General features: G+C 39.0%; 1 protein-coding gene across 1 annotated transcript in view; it reads left to right on the forward strand.

Moving 5' to 3' along the window:
• The window catches only part of LOC309706505 (guanine nucleotide-binding protein G(i) subunit alpha-2-like), a 61,086-nt gene that overhangs the window by 38,731 nt on the left and 2,591 nt on the right, over window positions 1-19,764 (forward strand). The window contains exons 2-5 of the mRNA XM_082533099.1: window positions 7,085-7,127; window positions 12,528-12,669; window positions 14,689-14,849; window positions 17,351-17,479. Of these exons, the coding sequence (XP_082389225.1) occupies window positions 7,085-7,127; window positions 12,528-12,669; window positions 14,689-14,849; window positions 17,351-17,479 (475 nt within the window). The remainder of the gene's footprint in view (window positions 1-7,084; window positions 7,128-12,527; window positions 12,670-14,688; window positions 14,850-17,350; window positions 17,480-19,764) is intronic.

Below are 19,764 nucleotides of genomic sequence, written 5' to 3' on the forward strand. Positions count from 1 at the left end.
GATGTAACTACAGCCCAGCCCATGCAGCAGTATATGAATGACTAACCTCGTATTGTGGATGGATTATCTCTGTTGTTCTCCTGGCTGAAGTTTGGTCCTTTTACAGCATCCTGCCATGCGATTACATTTGTTCCTGACCACCGAGAATACTCACGTTAACTTTTATCGAGTGGAAAAAAAGTTAGCTTGTTTATATTATGCTAACATAGCTGTGTCGCTAGCGGTCATGTAGCACATCATTATATACCAGCTAGCCCAACTTCAGTAACCCTACAAACGTCACTGCTGTTTAGTTTTCTGTCTTCATTTATGTTGGAAGTGATAACAGAGCTGTACGTTTTAATTTGTTTCCAAAACCCCGCAGTCAGGACATGCTATATTGTATTTAGATAGAAGCTAGCGAGCTAACTTTCTGCTAACTTCTAACTCGTTAAATGTCATAAATTCCGTTTTCATGGATGCCTGGATGTTAAACTCAATTGTTACACCTGGTAGAGCAGAGCGCTGATCATTTTATTAAAGATGAAAGACTTTAGACAGTTTTTCAACTCTCAGTAATGCCATAGTGATCGTTTGATATATGGACCTGCAGCAGAGTTTAGGCCCAGACACGGCTAGTGACGTCAGACTTAACAACCGGATTGTACTGACCAAAATGTCCCTCAGACATAATTTTCATCTAAGAGCAGTTGCTGGATTTCCTCCCAGCCCAGTTTTTGTGTTCAGTGCTTAGTAAGGAAAGTTTAGGGGACTTTGTTGTACAATAAGAAGGTAAAAGGGAGTTCAATATTGTCTGTTTTGACTCTTAAGTGCCTGTTGTCTGTTGAGATTTACCTTTTGTCATGTTTTTGCTGGAGAAAGGCTATGGCTGCCCAAGTAAGTTGTCATGCTGAGTGAAAGGAAGTGGTGCAGTGTGAGTAACTTGTGTGAGCTATAGCACTGATTGCAGTGGTCGCATCTTAAACATCAACAGCGGGCCTGTGTTCTCAGCTAGCAGGGACCCACACTGCTGTCTTTGTCCTGCTCCCAGTCCCACCGGGATAGATCACACTTGCTCCAAACACATGCACATCTATTCAAATACATAGCATAAAAACTTTAATGCCATGGGAGGTGGGTCTTTGAAACTAGTTTCATTTTCAACGCGATTCATTTCTAGCATTAAAATAGTGCTGATGACACAGTGCATAAAAGTTCATCATATCAGGCAGTTGAATCTTAAAACAACAGCAGGAAGAACCTTTCATTTTCTTTCTTGTGTTGTCTAGACTTGTCTGTTTCTTCTTGCTTCACCCAAACGACAAAACTGTAGAGATGGTGTGGGCATGCCGGGAATTCTCACAGAAACATTAGAGTCATTCCTCTCGTCATGTTTCATTGCTGGTCAAATGTGGGGGGTGGATAGAGCTTTGATTTTTGTTGTTGTTTTTTCCCCTCTAAGACCCTGTCTCTGCATAAGAAAACTAAAATCTTGTCAACCCATAGGTTCCTAGGTTAAGAAGAGAGGAAAAAATGAGCTAATGGATCTGTTTTTGAGGCTTAATCTGCAAATTAGCCCTCAGGAAATCTCTGTAGCTTGGAGCTAATGACTGCTAATAAGCCATACTATTACTGCAACCCAACTCAACTCTTTGGGCAGTAGCAGGTGGTGGTACTGCTGTGTGCATTTGAACCATCACATTCTCCCTGCCGAGACAAATGTGGCTCTAATAGACTTAAAGGCTGTACTTACAATGACTGTCCCTCAAGGGAGTCTGTGTTAGTGAGGTGAAGTTCTGCAGAGATAATTAGTGTTTCCCCTTCATGCTTTGGGGATTACTGTCTGTGTGGTTAATTTAACACCTACAAGTATCCAAACATTAAACCACCTGTTGGCACACAGAGAGCGGATAGGTTTCCCTTAGGATAATAGAGGTAATTGCATTTCATTCCAATATGACATAAAGCAGCTACCAGCTCATCTGCAAAAAAGGGTAGATACCCAATTACAGGCAAACTCATTTAGGTTTTAACTGAGTAGAAATCACAAACCAAATGGGTCCCTATACATGACATGGTTTTTTCTTAATCTCTGTCTGCTCTTTAACAGTTAAATTAATGAAACTCACTGGGTGGCCTGGAGCAACCACACGCACAAATGGATTGTTTTTGATGTCTTACATAACCCGGTGGAATTGATGCATTCTCTCCATTTCTGCGATTATAAGTTCTTCTCTCTGTGGCGACCTGGGACTTGATTGAAGTTTTTTTTCTTTTTGTGCTGATGTAATGTGTGAAGGGAATACATCCAAAAAGTACCACAGTCATTTGGGATCATTTCCCTTTAACACAAATGTATTAATGACAGCCCACCCCATCCCCAAATCTGGAAATTCAGTCAGTCTCCGAAGGGCTTGTTAGATGACGGTGTGTTGATGTCTCAACGTTTTGGCTGGTCGTGCAGCTCTCGATATTTGTAATCTGGTTCGTTGTGCTACTTCTGCTGCTGCTGGGTTGTAGACATGAGTGTACGATTCAGTTTTTACTACCATTTTGAAGAAATGTTGGTACAGAAGCTCAAAGATTCACAGATTATATACAGGGAGATGTACGGGTCAGGCCTCAGCTTCATCCAGCTGCAGCTGGACCCCAGTTAATCCTGTGGGCTTCCTGGCACCTTGTACTATCTCTGTGTTGGTTCTGCCAGTCACATGGTAACCCATCAGTAATCAGACAATTTCCTGAGTCTTGCTGGGAGATTTACAAATTCCCTGCTGCTTTTCCTAGTACTACACATCTTCATGCTAATAAGCCCTACTTCAGCAACACTCGTGCAAGCAAGATGAGCTACGCATGTATGCACACTAACATTCTTCATCTTTTATATTGTGTGTATGTTTGTGTGTGTTTTTAACATACTCATGTGAGAGTAAGCTAAACACTAAAGCTGACTGATCTTGTTCAAATGAAACTGGACATTGGGCACTGGCAGTCCTGTTTCCCCTTCTGTGTTGTTTTTCTCCTCATTTTCTGCCATGAGTCAGACACAACCACAACTGTCGTGCACATTGCCCAGTTGCTAGGCAGTGGACAGTATTTATTTTCCCCCTATTTTCCACTTTTCCTCGTCTGCTGCTTTTCCACCAGCAGTGTGATCCCTTGCTGCATTTTCTTCATATAATTAAAGTATATGCATCAATTTGTTTGTCGTTTCATGTCCTTGCGTATACTGAAAATATATTTTTTTTAAAGAAGGGGCTAAGTCTAGCATGTGGGGCAGTTGGATTGTCTGACATTTTGTGTATTCAGTCACAAGTTATAGGTAACTGTGGAGGGACTCTATTCAGCACTGACTCATGAAATGTTTCCTAGCACTAGTATTGAAATGGCATGTGGGAATGACTTGTCTCTGTGTTTATGGATCTGCAGTCTTCTGGACTTGTGTAGTTCAAAATGAGACATGGTGATCAAAGTATGCTGTGTGAAAATAACAGGATTGGTAGTATCAGTGCAATTATCACAGAAAGTATTTGTATTATACGATATCAAAAGCTTCTAGTTATTTGTTAATCAAAGCAGCAGTGGCATCAAGGTATGTGCCAGACATCATTACTCATTTCTGTTAGCAGTTTTAGCTTCACAGGTCAAACTCCAAAGTGCTTGTTTACTACTTTCAGAAGAATCTGTGTGTAGGTGTGGTAAGAGAAAGGCTAGCTATCTCAGCTCTGGTCAGTCAGATTTATAAACTCTGTGTTTTTTCCCAAGAGGGCCCTGTTATTGCTATATAGTTAAAATAACTACTAGGGATGGGTTTTATCCGATACTGGTGCCAAACCGGTACTTTTGAAACTGTGCCAGTGCTTAAACGGTGCTCAAACCGGTGCTTAAAGAATGGAGAACACAAAATTGGTCCAAAAACCTCTCATGTTCAGCTGTTTCTTTTGTAAAAAGATAACAATGTTAGCCTTTTCTGCAGCTATGGGGCATATATGGTATCACTCTTGGCTGGAAGCAGTGCTTAATCAATGGAAAAAAGACAAACTTTGTCCAAAAACCTCTCATGTTTTGCTGTTTTCCACTTTTTCTTTGGTCATTTTAGCCTTTTAGGCCAGGGTGAAGGGAGTATCTGCCATCAAACAAGAAGACAGCCGCATGTAACTACGACAGTGTTTGCTAGTTCACCTTACATGCATTAATGTAATAACGCGGTTAGCCTACTCAACGTAAATTACACTCGAACAACATTAAGCGACTCACGCAGAGAAGAACGGCTGCTGCTGCATCATCATCCTCATCATTTCTGCTACACTGGCAGGGCTAGGGGCCAGGACTCTCCTCTTCGGGTTTTTGGGGGATGTTGCTAACTCCAGGTCCAATAACAGGCAACCCACCCGCAGTAGATGTGCCCGGTGTGAGGTCTCGCAGCAAGCTATCAAATACGGCGCATTTCTCGGCTTTTAAAAAAAACGCTCTGCGTCGCCAGGTCTTTCATCAGATTCGAGGTGTTACCTCCTTTGCACTGTATCAAAGTATCAGCTTAAAGCACTTGTTGCAGGCTGCTGAGTTTGCATATTTTGCTGTGAAGTACAGCCAGACTTTTGAACGCTTCGCCTTGGGCATTTTTAATCTGTAGCTCTGCTCTAAAAGAACGTACGTACCTGGACCCACCTACTATCCTCAGAAACGTAAAATGCTTGGCTAGAAGTGTATCACAGCTAAGGAAAAAAAAAGCACCGGAAAAAAAGCACCGAAATAAAGCACCAAAATGTGCGCTGCTTTTCGGTCTGGTTACTACCGTTTATGTTAGAACTGGTGCGATACCGGTACCCATCCCTATTAACTACTAGGGCTGGGCGATATGGCCTAAAATACATATCGCGGTATAATTTGAAGCACGTGCGGTAACGATATATATCGCGATATATTCTTTTCTTCTGTATAAGTGTTTTCCACACTATTTAAGTGGGCACACTTAAAATCCTTTAATTTTCTCAAAAATCGAGATTGTGCCTTATGTATGAATTCTGGTTGTGCTTAAGGACCTCGAACCGATTTTGGCGTGCAGAAATCTGTTAAAAAATGTTTTAGTACAACTTTGGTAAGCGGCACTGCTTGATGGATTGTCAGAGCATTACGGCTGCCGCAGTGAGGAGCTTCGCGGAGTAATCTGGGTCCAAAACTCCAAAAGAACACAGAGTTAAAAACAGTCTAAATTCTTTCATCTTTAATAAAATCATCAGCGTTGCTGCTTTACCAGGTGTAACAATTAAGTTTAACATCCATGAAAACAGAATTTATTAAATTTAACAGAGTTAGAAGTTAACAGGAGTTAGCTCGCTAGTTTCCGCCTAAACATTTCATACCATGTTCTGACTGAGAGATTTTTGAAACCAATTAAAACGTACAGCTCTGCTATCACTTCCAACATAAATGAAGACAGAAAACTAAACAGCAGTGCCGTTTGTAGGGTTACTGAAGTTGGACTACCTGGTATATAATGTTGTGCTACGTGATTGCTAGCGACACAGCTATGTTAGCATAACATTAGCACAGTGGAGCTGGAGGATGAACGCCAACTTTTTTTCCACTCGATAAAAGTTAACGTGAGGGATTCTGGTGGTTATAGACAAATGCAATCACATAGCAGGATGCTATACACGGGCCAAACTTCAGTCAGGAGAACAACTGAGATTATTCATCCACAATACGAGGTTAGTTATTAATATACTGCAACAACATGGGAATAGAACAGCTGTGAGAGAATTCAACATTAATGAATCAATGTTACGGAAGTGGAGGAAGCGCAGTTTTTGGCTTTCCCCATATTTCAAAAGTGCTTCATCTCTTTGCTATGACTGTCGGCTGGCATAATTTGCAGATGATAATGGTTGTAGCCGCTGCGATGCTTTCAACCAAAACAGGCGCAGCTTGATGACATCATCAACATACGCTATCGCGATAGAGCGGTATAGTCAAAATCTCTATTGTCTATCGTATATCGTTTATATCGCCCAATCGCCCAGCCCTATTAACTACTACTAAATACTACTGCTTCAGCTTATACAACATAAATAAAACAAGAAAAGTCTATGACAGCAAATATGATTTATTCAAGTGTAAGTATTTGATCTGAACTCTGAGAATAATAATCGATTAAAATGTTGTGAACACCCCACATTTTTATTTATTCTACCTGCATCATTGTTATTTGAAATACGGAATCAGTTTGTAATTTTTACTTTACACTCAAAGAGCCAGGGACAGTCCATCTTTCTTCCATTTCTTCATAATGTGCCGCAGAGACTGTGTTGCCTCATGAATACTCCATCATGGTGTGAATTGCAAGTTGCCTCATAACCATGAGGATAACGTAAATTTGAGAATGTCGCAATATCCTGCTGAACAACAGCACAATTTCACCTTTTGTCCACTCAGACATTGCTGTGGTTTTTGGTCATATATTTAATCATAGTACACACCGCACACAAAGCGACTTTAGTTAATCTAAATCGTTGGATGTTTGTGTAAGCTGTTTTTATTGAAAGGCGAACTGCATGTGATCTATTAGTGTCTTCACTTGTATACCATGGAGGAGTAGGAGCTGACAGCTGTCTGTGGAAAGTATCTTGGCCCATTCCTACCCCGGGGCTTGATTGTGCATGCTGCGTAGCAGTGTATTTTGAGGGTCATCCCATAAAGACTTTACCCCAGGCGAGTACGAGCAGAGAGTGCACTGACAGGCACCCCTGGGTGTACGTCTGCGTGTAGTGTTAGATTCCTTGTGGCAGATGAGCTCTCTCTGGTTGCCTCAGGCTGTTAGAATAAACATAGTAGAGGATAAGAAAAGCCTATATCCTATCAGTGCAAGACATTTCCATTAAAATGTTAACTACGATAAAAGTAGTTTCTTGAGAGTGGCTATTACGTGTCTGCTGTGAAATTAACAGATCCCTGCATTGCCGTTTGAATTCAGACTGTAGAGCTGACTTATGCAGGGGATAAGACGAGGGTCCAGATGTGAGCCAGCCTTACTGGCTGCCTGTTTACATTTCTCAGCTAACAGGAGCATATTTTTAACCTCTGCCTGTTTTTGTTCTCTCTGCAGGTGCTGGGGAGTCGGGGAAGAGCACCATTGTGAAGCAGATGAAGTGAGTGACTGCTCATTGTTTTGCTTTTCCTCCCATCATGAATGCCAATTCAGTATATGTTTTAAGCATAAGTGATTGTATAAAATCACTTATGCTTAAGTATAAATGTGCCATTGGTGTTGTTTAACTATTTATTTTAAGTACATCTTGAGCCACCTGTTTTTCTTTTGTTTTGTGTGAACAAATTAGTGAGAGAGCTATAATCTTGGAAAAAAAACATCACATATTTCTTTTATGCATTTTAATAATGGAGCCTTTAATAATGGCTTAAGGCTCCATTATTAAAAGATAAATAAGACAAATTGTTGCTTTGTGCCACTATAAAACAGTAATATTTGGTGTGTGTGGTTCAATAACAATAAAAGTACATTTAAAGCAGAAATTATAAGGAACTGTATACTGTAGCTAATATACACAGAATATTTATATATGTATCACAAGTGTTAATTTTATTTGTCAAAAGTGATGATTTTATATTGTGCAGGCCAGATGGTTGCTTCATAACCTGAAACTGTCAGACAGACTGATAAGGATACAAGGATTTTTTTAGAGGTTTTGTAGAAATATTTACACCAGATGTAGTAATTGTATGAGAAGCTCGTCATACAAGCACTAATATGGTTTCTCCTGTGTATTTATAGGCTTTGATTACTCTGTACTCATAAATGAAACTGCTGGTCTCTCGCCTGATTCTCACTCTCATCAGTCTCTGAAACACTCTTTACTCGCTCTTACACTGATATCGAACATTTATTTCCGGTGCACGAATGCATAAAATACGCATCAGGTCATACACATTGTGTAGATTTTCTTCACTTGCTGCAGCTTACTAAGCACTCATATAGTTCTTGAAAACCTGCTCACAGGCACATTAATATGCTTGATGTGGGTTGTTTTTTTTTCTTGTTTTCTTTCGATGCATCATTAGCATTAATCCCATAGTAACTAAAAAAGAGAGAGAAAGAGATTCAGCATTTTTGTCTTCCTTCGTCAGAGTACAAAATAAATTTAATATTTGGTGTGTGGAATTTTTCCATTACTAATAATGATGAAAAGAAGAATTTTTGTTGTAAAAAAGGTGTGAGACTCCCAGGGGGCCTGCAGCATTACTGAGGGGGTTTCTTTTAATCTAGTTTTGAAAATATTAAAGTACTATAAATAAATTCTACTGGTAAACATCCAGGTTGTGACAACTTGAGCTTGCCAAAAAATTTGACATTTCCAGGAAATGACAAAATGAGTGGATTACAATTTTTTTGAGTTCTCTAAAAAATTCCCTCCGGTCCACAGGGCATACAGGCCCATTATACCCACCGGTGTCCCCCTCACAGAAGTTGGGGCAGCCCAAAAGTGACGCCACATCCGCTGGTGAAAGTCAGAGAAAAAACTTAGGAAGAAAAAACAATAAACTTGTTCAAAGAATATTGTAGCAAGTAGCCACGCCCTCAGTGCCACCACAGATGGTGATGAGGCTGTGGGGATGTCACTCTTTTGTACATGACACCACAGACCAATACAACAACCATTATAGGCCTTGAAACCAGCAGTCATAAAATGGTTAAATGAGGAAAAAAATCAACAAGATTGATATAGTTAAGAAAAACTAAACTAAATACTAAAACTACATGTGACAAAACACTTTAGTTAACAGAAATAAAAATAAAAACTGGTCTTTTGAAAAGAATTAAACTGAAAGTATTTTGTGAACTTGGGAAGTTAACTGATATAAAATAAACACAATGATGCTGCCTGATGAGGCACTGATGAGTGTGTCTACAACACTGAGTCTGCTGCATTCATGATGTTTTGTGTTTTTCCTGTAAAATGTGTTGACTTTTCCCAAATCTAGCCTTTGACACATGCCCTCCGTACAGTAATAAAAGAAAACAAAGTAATAGTTAAAAAGACTGAAACTAACACTTTAACTAATAAAAACTAAATTTAAACTAAGCATATTCCAACAATAAAAACTAAATTAAAATAAGAAAATCCACTCACTCTTCTAATACTCTTGGTGTTTATAACCTTTCCAGAAATCAAACATGTTGTTGCATTTTGATGGATGATGTGCGAGTACTTTCTGTGTTGACATATAAATAAAATCTTGAGGTTTTGCAGACATGTGACCGGTAACCACGTGACGTTAACTTGTCTGTAATTTTGGATGTGTGACAATTCGATGACTAAGCTCCCAGTCATATGCCCTAGAGAATGGTCAACCATCGCCACTCATAAGGGAAAACTGAGTATTCCCTGATTGGTTGAGAGTCAGTCATCTGACTGCCACTGGTTTTCAGGGAAAAATGTTTATTTCCCAATCAGCTGAGGGGGAAAAAAACACCTTGTGATTGCTTTGGTCACTAATACAGTCCCAATCAAAAGTTTTAAGACCAATTAAAAAATGGCAAAAAAAAAACATATTTTGCTTGGTTGGACCTTACCAAGGTTCAAATCAGACCTTCATGTTGAAGGTCTGATTTGAAGAAATGGCAGTGAGCTCCCAGATCCAGCTGAGTCAGCAGTAGGAAAAATCTGCTTTTCACAGGAACTTGGTAACAGCAATAAGAGAATACGTAGTTTATTCCAAGAAGATATGGTCTCTCTCCCATATATAATATCTTACTGGAACCGATATGTTCCAGATATCAACTGGAAGACAGTCTGGATGATCCCCCATAAATATTTGATTGTAAATAAGGTGAAGGAAGTTTCATTTAAAATTCTACATAAATGTTATCCAGCCAGTCACTACATGGTAAAATTTAAAAGAGACATAAAGAATAATTGTACTTTCTGTGGGGATCACCCAGAAACGGTGACATCTTTTTTTGTACTGTTCTTCAAACAGAGATGTGGAAGGAATTTAGCAGGTTTGTTATTGTCCATATTTTAAGGGAGTTTTCTTTACGATGGGAAAATGTTTTATTCTGTTTCTTTAAGTTCCCCAAGAAGAATGATAAATGTTTTTTTTATAATAAATTTGTTAATACTTTAAATTTTTTATCCATAAATGTAAGTTTACTAATAAAACACCATATTTCTGTCATTTTCTTAAGGATGTGGAATTGTACATACAATCAATATCAGACTCCACCAACAAAAAGGCTCTCAAAACAATATATATGTGAAATTTTGCGTGTATTCATATAATTATTACTTTTTTCTTTTTACCCCTGGTTTTGTGTGTTCATGTTCTGTTCTTCTGTATACTTCATCTGTTCGTGTGTTGTAAACTCATTATTTGTTAAATAAAGTTCTTTAAATAAAAAAAAGAAAAAAAAAAGCAAAGAAATGGCAGTGAGACAAAACTTTTTTTTTTGAGCATGCAATTTATTGGAAACAACACTTAAACTGAAACAGACTGCTTTACAGCTGATCGAACGTTTAGGACCACACCTCCAAAAAAAACTGTAACACCAGTTGTCACCACACAGACGAGGGCCCTAAGTCATGAGGGATGCTCTCTGCAACATTTGGACATAGCCAGCTGGGTTTTGACGCCTCTGCACCTCCTGAAGCTCCATTGTTCCACCGAAGGAAAAAGCGGCCCCTTATGGCGCCCACTGTGGCGCCTAGAAATCATCTCAGGTGGGATCTGTTTGTCATGCCAGTAACGTTGGAAACCATAAGGACCATCAAGGTGAATTTTTTTTTTCTCATCAAAGAATAAAATTTTCTTCCACCTTTCAATGTCCCATGTTTGGTGCTCTCCTGCAAAGTCCAAACGGTCAGTTCTGTGGCATTCAAGGAGACGATGTCTTTGAAGAGGTTTGCTGTCTGATGCAGTCGGCACCAGTAAGGGTCAAGGATTTGACAGACACCCAATTGGATCCTCCAGCTCAGTGCTGGTGAAATTGTTTTGGGTCTTCCCCTTGAGATTTTTATTCCATAACCCTCAGGATCATTTAAGAAATTCCAAATGACTGTGTTACTACGTCCCACCTCAACAGCGATGGCGCGTTGCAAGAGACCCTGCTTATGCATTTCAACAACCCGACCACGTTCAAAAAAGAACAGTTTTTTGCCTTCGCCATCAGAACATCATGACAGTGTGACTACCTGACAGAAAATGACAATGAATCCACATTTTTGCACAGATTCGGTCTTTTAAAGGCATGTGGTCCTAAACGTTGATCAGCTGTGAAACAGTGTTGTTTTCAATAAATTGCACGCACAAAAAAAGTTTTGTCCCACTCCCATTTCTTCTTGCTGCATGTTGAAGCTCTACTTGGAACCTTGTTAAGATCCAACCATTGAAAATATGATTTTTTTTTTTTTTTGTGTGGCATTTTTCAAGTGGTCTTAAACTTTTGATCCGGACTGTATGTTTGTGGACTTGGTGGAAGTGATGAGCTCGTCTAGAAACCGCTGTAGTGAATATGAAAAGTATAACGCAAAGTTGACATAGAGATCGATTGCCTTCAAATTAAAAGTTACATACTTTAAAACATAGTTGCTGCAGAACAGCTTTTGCTTTGACGACAAAGGTCTCCAAGTTGAACTACCGATCAGTTGGCAGTCAGTAGGAGGTTTTTGGTGTAGGACCTTCTTTGCAACTAATTTCACATAGCAAGAGCCAGAAAAGTTCAGGAATCACTTCCAACCAGCCGGGAACACATTTTTCCTTAGCAACTGGCAGTTGCTTCATGTCCATTATGGCGGAAAACTCCCAAGCAATGTGCGCCTGACATCACATGAGAAACCTCATGTGATGTTTGAACAGTTTTGTGCCAAATATCAAGTTCCTGATTGTTCTTAGTTGTAAAGAGTTTAATGACAAGTTTATTTTTGCCTTACAAGACTGTCACTTGTAAGGACGTAATTCTCTAAAATCATTTAGTGTGAGAGGAAGCCACCCATGCGCTTTCAGTAATTTTGGCTGCGCCTCACATTGCTTCACAGTGGGCTCTCTTGCATTTTAATGAGGTCCTATTCAGCACATCACACAACCACTGAACATCCTGGCTGAGGCAGGCTGGGGAAGATAGTTCTGTTTGGTTTCCAGCCTAGAGGCTTCTGTCTTTTCAAACAAATGCTTTTTTCCCCTCTCTACAGTTGTATCTATACAACTCAAAAAGCAAGTAAATATTTGCTCTAGTCTCTTGTAACTGAATGATATAAAACACCTGAACGTTCCCAGTAGCTCAGACCAGCAGCATCACATGCAAATCTGTGTGTGTGTTTGTTGTTGTTGTTGTTTTTTTTTTTTTAAATTAATCTCATGAAATATACATTTCTATTGTTTTAACAGGTTCTTTTTTTAGGTGTCTGCTACAGTACTTTTCATTATTTTATAGCAGCATTCAGCTTTGTGAATAATTGCTAAGTTTAGTTTTTTAACATAAATTATGTATGGGTTGTTGCTTTATCTGAATCACCATCCTTCCCTCTTTTCTCCAGGATTATTCACGAGGATGGATACTCAGAAGATGAGTGTAGGCAGTACAGAGCAGTCGTCTACAGCAACACAATCCAGTCCATTATGGCTATCATCAAAGCCATGGCCAACCTCAAGGTTGACTATGAGGAGTCTGCCAGAGCGGTATGTCTTTAAAATACAGAACTTTTCACCCAGTGCCATCCTCTCCCTGAGGGAGATATGAGTGAAATGATATTAGTGATGCAAAAATGTTAAGATTTTGCAGCTCTTTTCATAAGTCACCGGAAACTTCTGAGCTTTAGACTTTTAAACTTTGCTCAGTGCACCTGTTGTAATATAATTAATGTTAAATATACATTAAAATGCAGACAAAGGGTCGAAGTGCTCCAATGCTCCCACGTAATTTTAACTTTGCCATTCAAGGTTATACTAAACCTGCAGGATAGTATAGTGCAGTTAAGCTTTAGTGATATCATCTTGACTAATCACTACCAAAATTTTCCTCTCTGCCTTCTTCATAACCCTTCATATCTTGAGGATTTAAGGATTTGAGGCAGCAGAAATTATGCAGATCAAGAATTTCTCTTTAAGTGCTGTGTGATCTATTCTATTCATAAATGAACACTGGGCAGCAGATATTGAAGATGGAAGCCTGCAGTGTCAGAGTACCACCCATAAAAAGATCACAGAAATAAAGTCAGTCTTTACTCTAGAGAACATGAAACAAAATAATTTGTTCTACTGAGCTATAATTTCTCATGTGATTCTTGCCTCATATTCCACCCCATCTTAGATTCATGCAGGCTGTGAAACTTTGATTGTTTTGTAACTCGAATAATCCTTGATTTGGTTTTTTTAAACACATTTGATATGTTTTCCAAATTTCACCCTCCTGGGTGACCTTTATTTCAGTGTAGCTGTATAAACGTGTGTGCGTGCGCCAGCCAATCCTGACACAACTGCCTGTTGTGTGTCAGGATTGGCTCTGCCAAGGTAGTAAGCGCTGCATGACGGGTTCTGCCGGACAGAGTATTAAAAAGTAATTTTTAAGTTAAGCATACCGCCATTGAGGTGAGCTGCAAAGAGCTTTTTAGTATCCTGTGTCTTTCAATCATTTCAGTCAAGAAGAAACAAGCTGCTTTACTCTACACTTGTTGTGTACATGCGTCTTCATTGTTTACCAAATAAATGTGAATGCAAGGTACTGATATAGGATCAGTTACGGCACTTTCAGACATATACTCCTTTTATCAATCAGATTAATCTTAGTCACATTAACATTGAAGCATTCACAAGATTTAGAGTGCACAGAACTCTTTTGTATGTCTGTGTGTTGCTGAGCTCACTAAAAACATACCTGTTTTGAATCATCACTGAGGGATTTGAGTTTTCATAATGCAGAATATTGTTTACCTCCCGTAAACTTGACTGCGAGGGGTAAGGGTGAGCTGCAGGACACTGACACAGAGGACAGAGAGAGAATACAAGCATACACATACTTTTACCATCACTTTGTGGGTATGCCTGGATGAAGCCGTGAGAATCATTAACCCGAGCCTGTTGATTGACTTGTTTGAAGGTCGTACAGTTACAGGAAATTCAAGTTACGTAATGTGGAAAGAAAAAGAAGTCTCTGGTTATGAAACCAGAAGTGTGTAGGGTTTGTAGTTTGTGCTATTTTTAATTGATGCCGATCAAGATATCAGTCTTTAAAATGCAAAATTACCATAAGCACACACAGAATACGTGGAATAACAGCAGGTTTGTTTGTTTTTTCTGTGGCGGTGGCATATAACCAGTTACCAAATTTAATAACTGATTTTAATGAGAATATCAGTAACCCAGGGAATCTTGGCTGTACGCTTCAATAAACACAAGTTTCAATTTTCTCAATTGGTTTAAAAAATAATTCTGTGGTTCAGTGATTGATGGTTTTACTGTAATAATATTTTTTCTGATTTTGCCCTAACTAATGAAGTTAGTATCTTATGTCTCGTAATTATAAAATGTATTCTGAGCCAGGATTATTTTTCCATGCAAACTACAAATACAATGGAAGCTATGTGAAAGCAAAGTCCTGCAGTGTTAGACTTATCAGTCTGTTTCTTCATGAAGAAAAATAAGAATAAATGCATTTTTATATATTGATGTGTATGTTATGTTTTGTTTTTTTTGCACTAGGATGATGCTCGCCAACTTTTTGCGCTGTCAGGAGCGGCAGAAGAGCAGGGCACCCTGCCAGAGGACCTGTCCAACATCATCCAACGACTGTGGGCTGATGGCGGTGTCCAGAGCTGCTTCACACGGGCCCGAGAGTACCAGCTAAACGACTCTGCAGCCTAGTAAGTGCCTTAATAACCTGGGAGTGGAAAAAAACAAGAAGACATTCGTGGGCGTATCTTGTACTGTAAGGCGTTTAAAAAAAACAAAACAAAAAAACATGTTTAATTAATTTATGAAACCATTCCTTAATCCAGATTTAGAGCTAACGTTTAAAACTACTGCTATAAGTAGGTTAATCCCCAATATCCAAACCTTTTGTTATTTTTGTTCTACTTGTATTTTTTAATTTATTTAATTTACTTTCCATTTGTTTTGCTTTTTTAGTTTGGCCTTTCTTGTTATTAGATTCCTCTTTGTTATGTTTAATATTGTCCTATATTCTCTACTTCATCACATCAAACACTGACAAAGCTTGCGCAGGGAACAGTAATGGTTATTAATATTGAAGACATCAGTGTTTAATTTTATCAGTGGCTTTGCCTTATACGGACAACAGAGTCGAGCTCAGTCTCTCTGCAGGTCTTAATTAGCTCAATGACCCTTATCAGTTAAGTGCCCCATTTGTTGGCTGCATCGCTCTAATCTACTGGTGTAATAATGGGAAGAGAATGAGGTAAATGCGAGACGCTACCGGTGCGAGGTGGTTATCACGTCCACCCTCGGGAGTCTTGGGGAATAGAGAGCATTGTTAACCACTATATCCCTACAAGCTTCAGCAGCAATTAACAGCACTGCTTTCTGTTTAAATAGAAACCCTTCGATAATGACACTTTGATCGATGACACCTCCAGATTGTGCTGTGAGGTTTCAGTGTAGTGCTAAGTGCTTCCAGGTGATATTTAGCATCCAGGGAGAATAATATTGTTCTGTGTTTGTGTTGGCCTGTATAATCATAACATCTCAGTCTCGTGTTCACCGCCCTTGTTATAGCTGAGGGGACCCTGAAACATGCTGCTAACACGGCCTCACATTTAGCACCTCTGGGAGTGGACACTACAGTGTTTCATCATTGCTTTTATAGAGAGCAGAGTGAGTAGGTTGAGGACCAGATGAGTCTGGCACAAGACCATAATCCATATCTGAGCACCTGCTGAGAGGGAGAGAAAGAAAAGGAGGAGATAAAAGAGAAAGAAAATGGCACAGCGCACATTAACCGAGGCCTCTCTTCTATCACACCCTGGATCTGCTCTTCTTCTTCTTCTTCTTCTTCTTTTTGTCTTCATTTTTTTTTTAAAAAAGAGGCTTTACCCCTAAGTTTATTACTTTCTCTCATCCACGTCTATATACATAAGCTGGGTCAGTATTGGTCTATCACACATATTTTGCTCTTTGAGTAAAAGATGCTTGGTGTATTTTAGATGTTTTGTCAGTACATCGTTTTCTCAGCAGAACAGCTCCAGCACAAGGCTACAGATCTACTGTAGCCTTGTGCCAGGTGTCTTAAACTTCTGTGTAATAAACGTGACAATATAAAGCCACCAACCTTCCAAAAAACAACTGCAGTTAAGAACCAAATTCTATGAATATACAGGATTTATAAACACAATGATCAAACCAAACACTCTTAAATCTGATGTATGAACACCAAAAGCAGCCTAAACCACTCTCTGGGCTGAGTGGGATTATGATTACACTGTCAGGCATGCTGAATGAGTAGTGGTATGAAAGCTCAAATATTTACACTTGGGTTGTGGTGTTGTTGGAGATTAAATTAAGTTCCAACACTTGCACAGTAACTCTTTTTTTTATGCAGCTGAATACTGCATTAAAAGATGGACAGATTATATGTTCGCCCTGTAGCTCTTTCTGTGTAGTTTATGAGATAAGATGAGATAAACAAAAGACACTGTCCCTTTGTGCTCGTGTCTGTTTAAAGACTAAGATCTCAGTGTCTCAGCAGAATTTTGTATTTGAGCTGCTGATCATACAGCATTATTTTATGATTGCTGAATGTTTGATGAGAAAAAACTTGAGCTTTTACAAACCGCAGGTTGCGACGTTTGCGGCATTTTAAAGCAAGCTTCAAATATTATTTGTAAAACTTTTCAGTTGGTTTAGAGCTATTTTGTGTTACATTTAAGATGCTAATAATTGATCCCCATAGTGAAATTAATTGTCTGCAATTAAAATTCAAGTTAGGAAAAGCCCATTAAGTCCATCTTAAGTATTCGTGACTGTTTTTTTTTTTGTTTTTTTTGTTTGTTCATTTTTAAATGCGATTGGGTAGATAGAAACTTAAAGGACAAGCAGTCTTGTGGTGTTCTCTGACAGGATGTCAACACATGTAATACATTTAGAAAAAAAAAACAAAAAAAAAAACACATGTAATACGATCATAAATTTGTCTGTGTTTAGACAGCAATGTGCTGCCGGTGCTGTTACTGCCAGCATGAGACATGTCTCACGTCTGTCTCCAGGAACAGATGGGGCTTTGAACCAGAAAGAACATTCTCTCACATCTTACCTCAACAAAGTATCTCAAGATGAAACACCCTTTGTTAGGTTAGAGGAGGATGCTCTAAGGTTGATAAATAGCAATGTGTTTGTATCCTTCCATCAGCTACCTTAATGACCTGGAGAGGATAGCCAAGCCAGACTACATCCCCACACAGCAAGATGTGCTGCGGACTCGAGTCAAGACCACAGGCATTGTGGAAACACATTTCACCTTCAAGGACCTGCACTTCAAGTAAGACTTCTTTTACTGTTTTTCTCGGCTCTTTAAGCTAATTTTATGAAACAAAATTCAAAATTTAAAAAAGATACATTAGGCTGTAACCTGTAACTTTTTTTTGCTTTTCCCCCCCAACTGTTTAAACATCAAAAGTGAATAATTGTTTAAGCATGCTAACTAAAAGACATGGATTTGATGAGTCAGGAATTTAACATTTATCTAATAATACAGTTAATCATAGAGCATGAGACGCATCACCTTTACATTTTACCCCTCAGCTATAAACGGATGATGGGGTTTGTCGTCAAACCGCTGGGCAGGCGGGCAGGTGGATATGCAAGTTTGCAAATGTGATAACTCAAAAAATGAGGCAATGTAGACGTTTGAAATTGATACCTTGGGTGCAGCTGCTGAAGGTCGGACGAGTTCGAATCCTGGTGACCTTGACATCGAGGTCAAGTTTTAAGACAATCTTGTAAATGCAGGATTTTTAAATTGATGCCATAGGTGTGTGTGTATTAGTAGGCTGAGGGGTAGTGCTGCATTTTTGTGATTGCTCTGAGCATTCTTATTTACATATTGATAACATTAAATTATGAATGTGAACAAAAAATGACTGAACAAAAGCACTGCAGTCTAATCTGATCTTCCAGGCTTTATAATGTCACTTTAAGCTCTATTTAATATGCACATAAAAACGCCTTTCTCAGAAAATGATGCTTTACTGCTTTGACTACAAGTTGTCATCGAAAGATTCTGTGTAGAGGTCCATAAAGTGTTGGATGCATGTCACACTGAAAATCTTGTGTTCCCGAGGACCATTTTCAGCTGCTATTTAATTATTTAGCTTTTTCAGTTGTTATAATGCAAATGAAGTAACTGTGAATGATTCCTCACTGATAAAGGCTTAAGTCAAGTAATGATGAGGTCATGTATATATGATGATATACATGACCTCAAAGAGTTTGGGCTCCACTACTTCTAGTAACTTTTTGAATATTGCCAAAGCAGCCAAGAAAGTGTGTTTATGGGCTTATGAATCATGCTTTTATATTTGCACTGTAACTGTTGTGGCTTCTTTGCAGCACACAATGTTTCTTCTTTACTGAAAGTCATAAAATTCTCAGAAAGGAAAACATTTATTTATTTTCCAGTTTGCAGAGCAGTTGCTCATTTGAACAATTGAGGCCATTATTATTAGTATTATTTAACCTTTAACAGCTCATGCCATCCATTACTGTACTGTAATGTCACATTTCTACTTACGATTCATAGGGTAAAAAAAAAAAGAGGGGAAAACCTTCAGTGATGAGCAAAGATCGATATCAGTGATTGCGAGTAAACTGTGGGAACGTGTGAGATTTTAGTGACTGAATGGTTGCCATTGCAGGATTATACACATCAGTGGAATAATTGCAGGAATGCAAACTGTTGCTGTTTTGGAAATTTGAACACTGATTTCTAGCCATGCTTCTCAGAAATGTTTTTGTTTGTGATTATTGCTAGTGGTGTTACCCCCATTGCTATAACCACACACAACCACATTATACTTCATATCTGATGCGCACAGTAGTCAAACAACAGGGGAAAGTATTTGTAAAATATTCAACACCTCTTCACTCAGTTTACTGTAAATAAGCGTGTCAGTGTGTGGCTCCCATGTGGAAGGCGTCACATCGTGTCTCGATATATAAAGTAATCCTTTGTAAAGGACATTAACCAAATCCATGCAGACGTGTTTACCTAATCCAGTCTCTTTCGTGCTGGAGTGTATGATATATATGACTTATGTGAGCAGTGCTGTGGATGAGCACACTGGTGGGGTAAACAGTGTAAAGTGTGTCACTGTTCTATAGATCCCTGCTTCAGTCGGCACAAAGCTGGCCGTTTTGGGAGAGCCAAAGTGCTGCGTAGTGAATCAAATTCTGCTCAGCAGGAAGAATACTGTCATAATATGAGTATTGCTTTAAAATGTCACAAACGGTCAACTATATCTTCTGAGAAGCTGAAAAGAAGGAATATTGAGTCTGGCACAGTCGAGATGAGCATCCTCGCTCGTGCATCCAAGTCCTCTCCATCTTCATGAATAAATTATACATAATCTGAGTGAGAAACCTTCCGCACCATGCGTCATCCTTAAGTCTTCTTGTTACCAGCTGCACTGTGCTGAAATGCCTTCAGGAGGCAGGGAAATGCAGAGGCCTGAAGAGAGGCAGAAGTGGGAAACTAGGTCGAGAGACCTAAAAATGTTTCCTTCATTGCTGAGTCCCATCCACCTCATAGGAATATGTTTACACTGC

Source organism: Aulonocara stuartgranti (genome assembly GCF_965226115.1).
Source record: "Aulonocara stuartgranti genome assembly, chromosome: 5".
NCBI lineage: Eukaryota > Metazoa > Chordata > Actinopteri > Cichliformes > Cichlidae > Aulonocara > Aulonocara stuartgranti.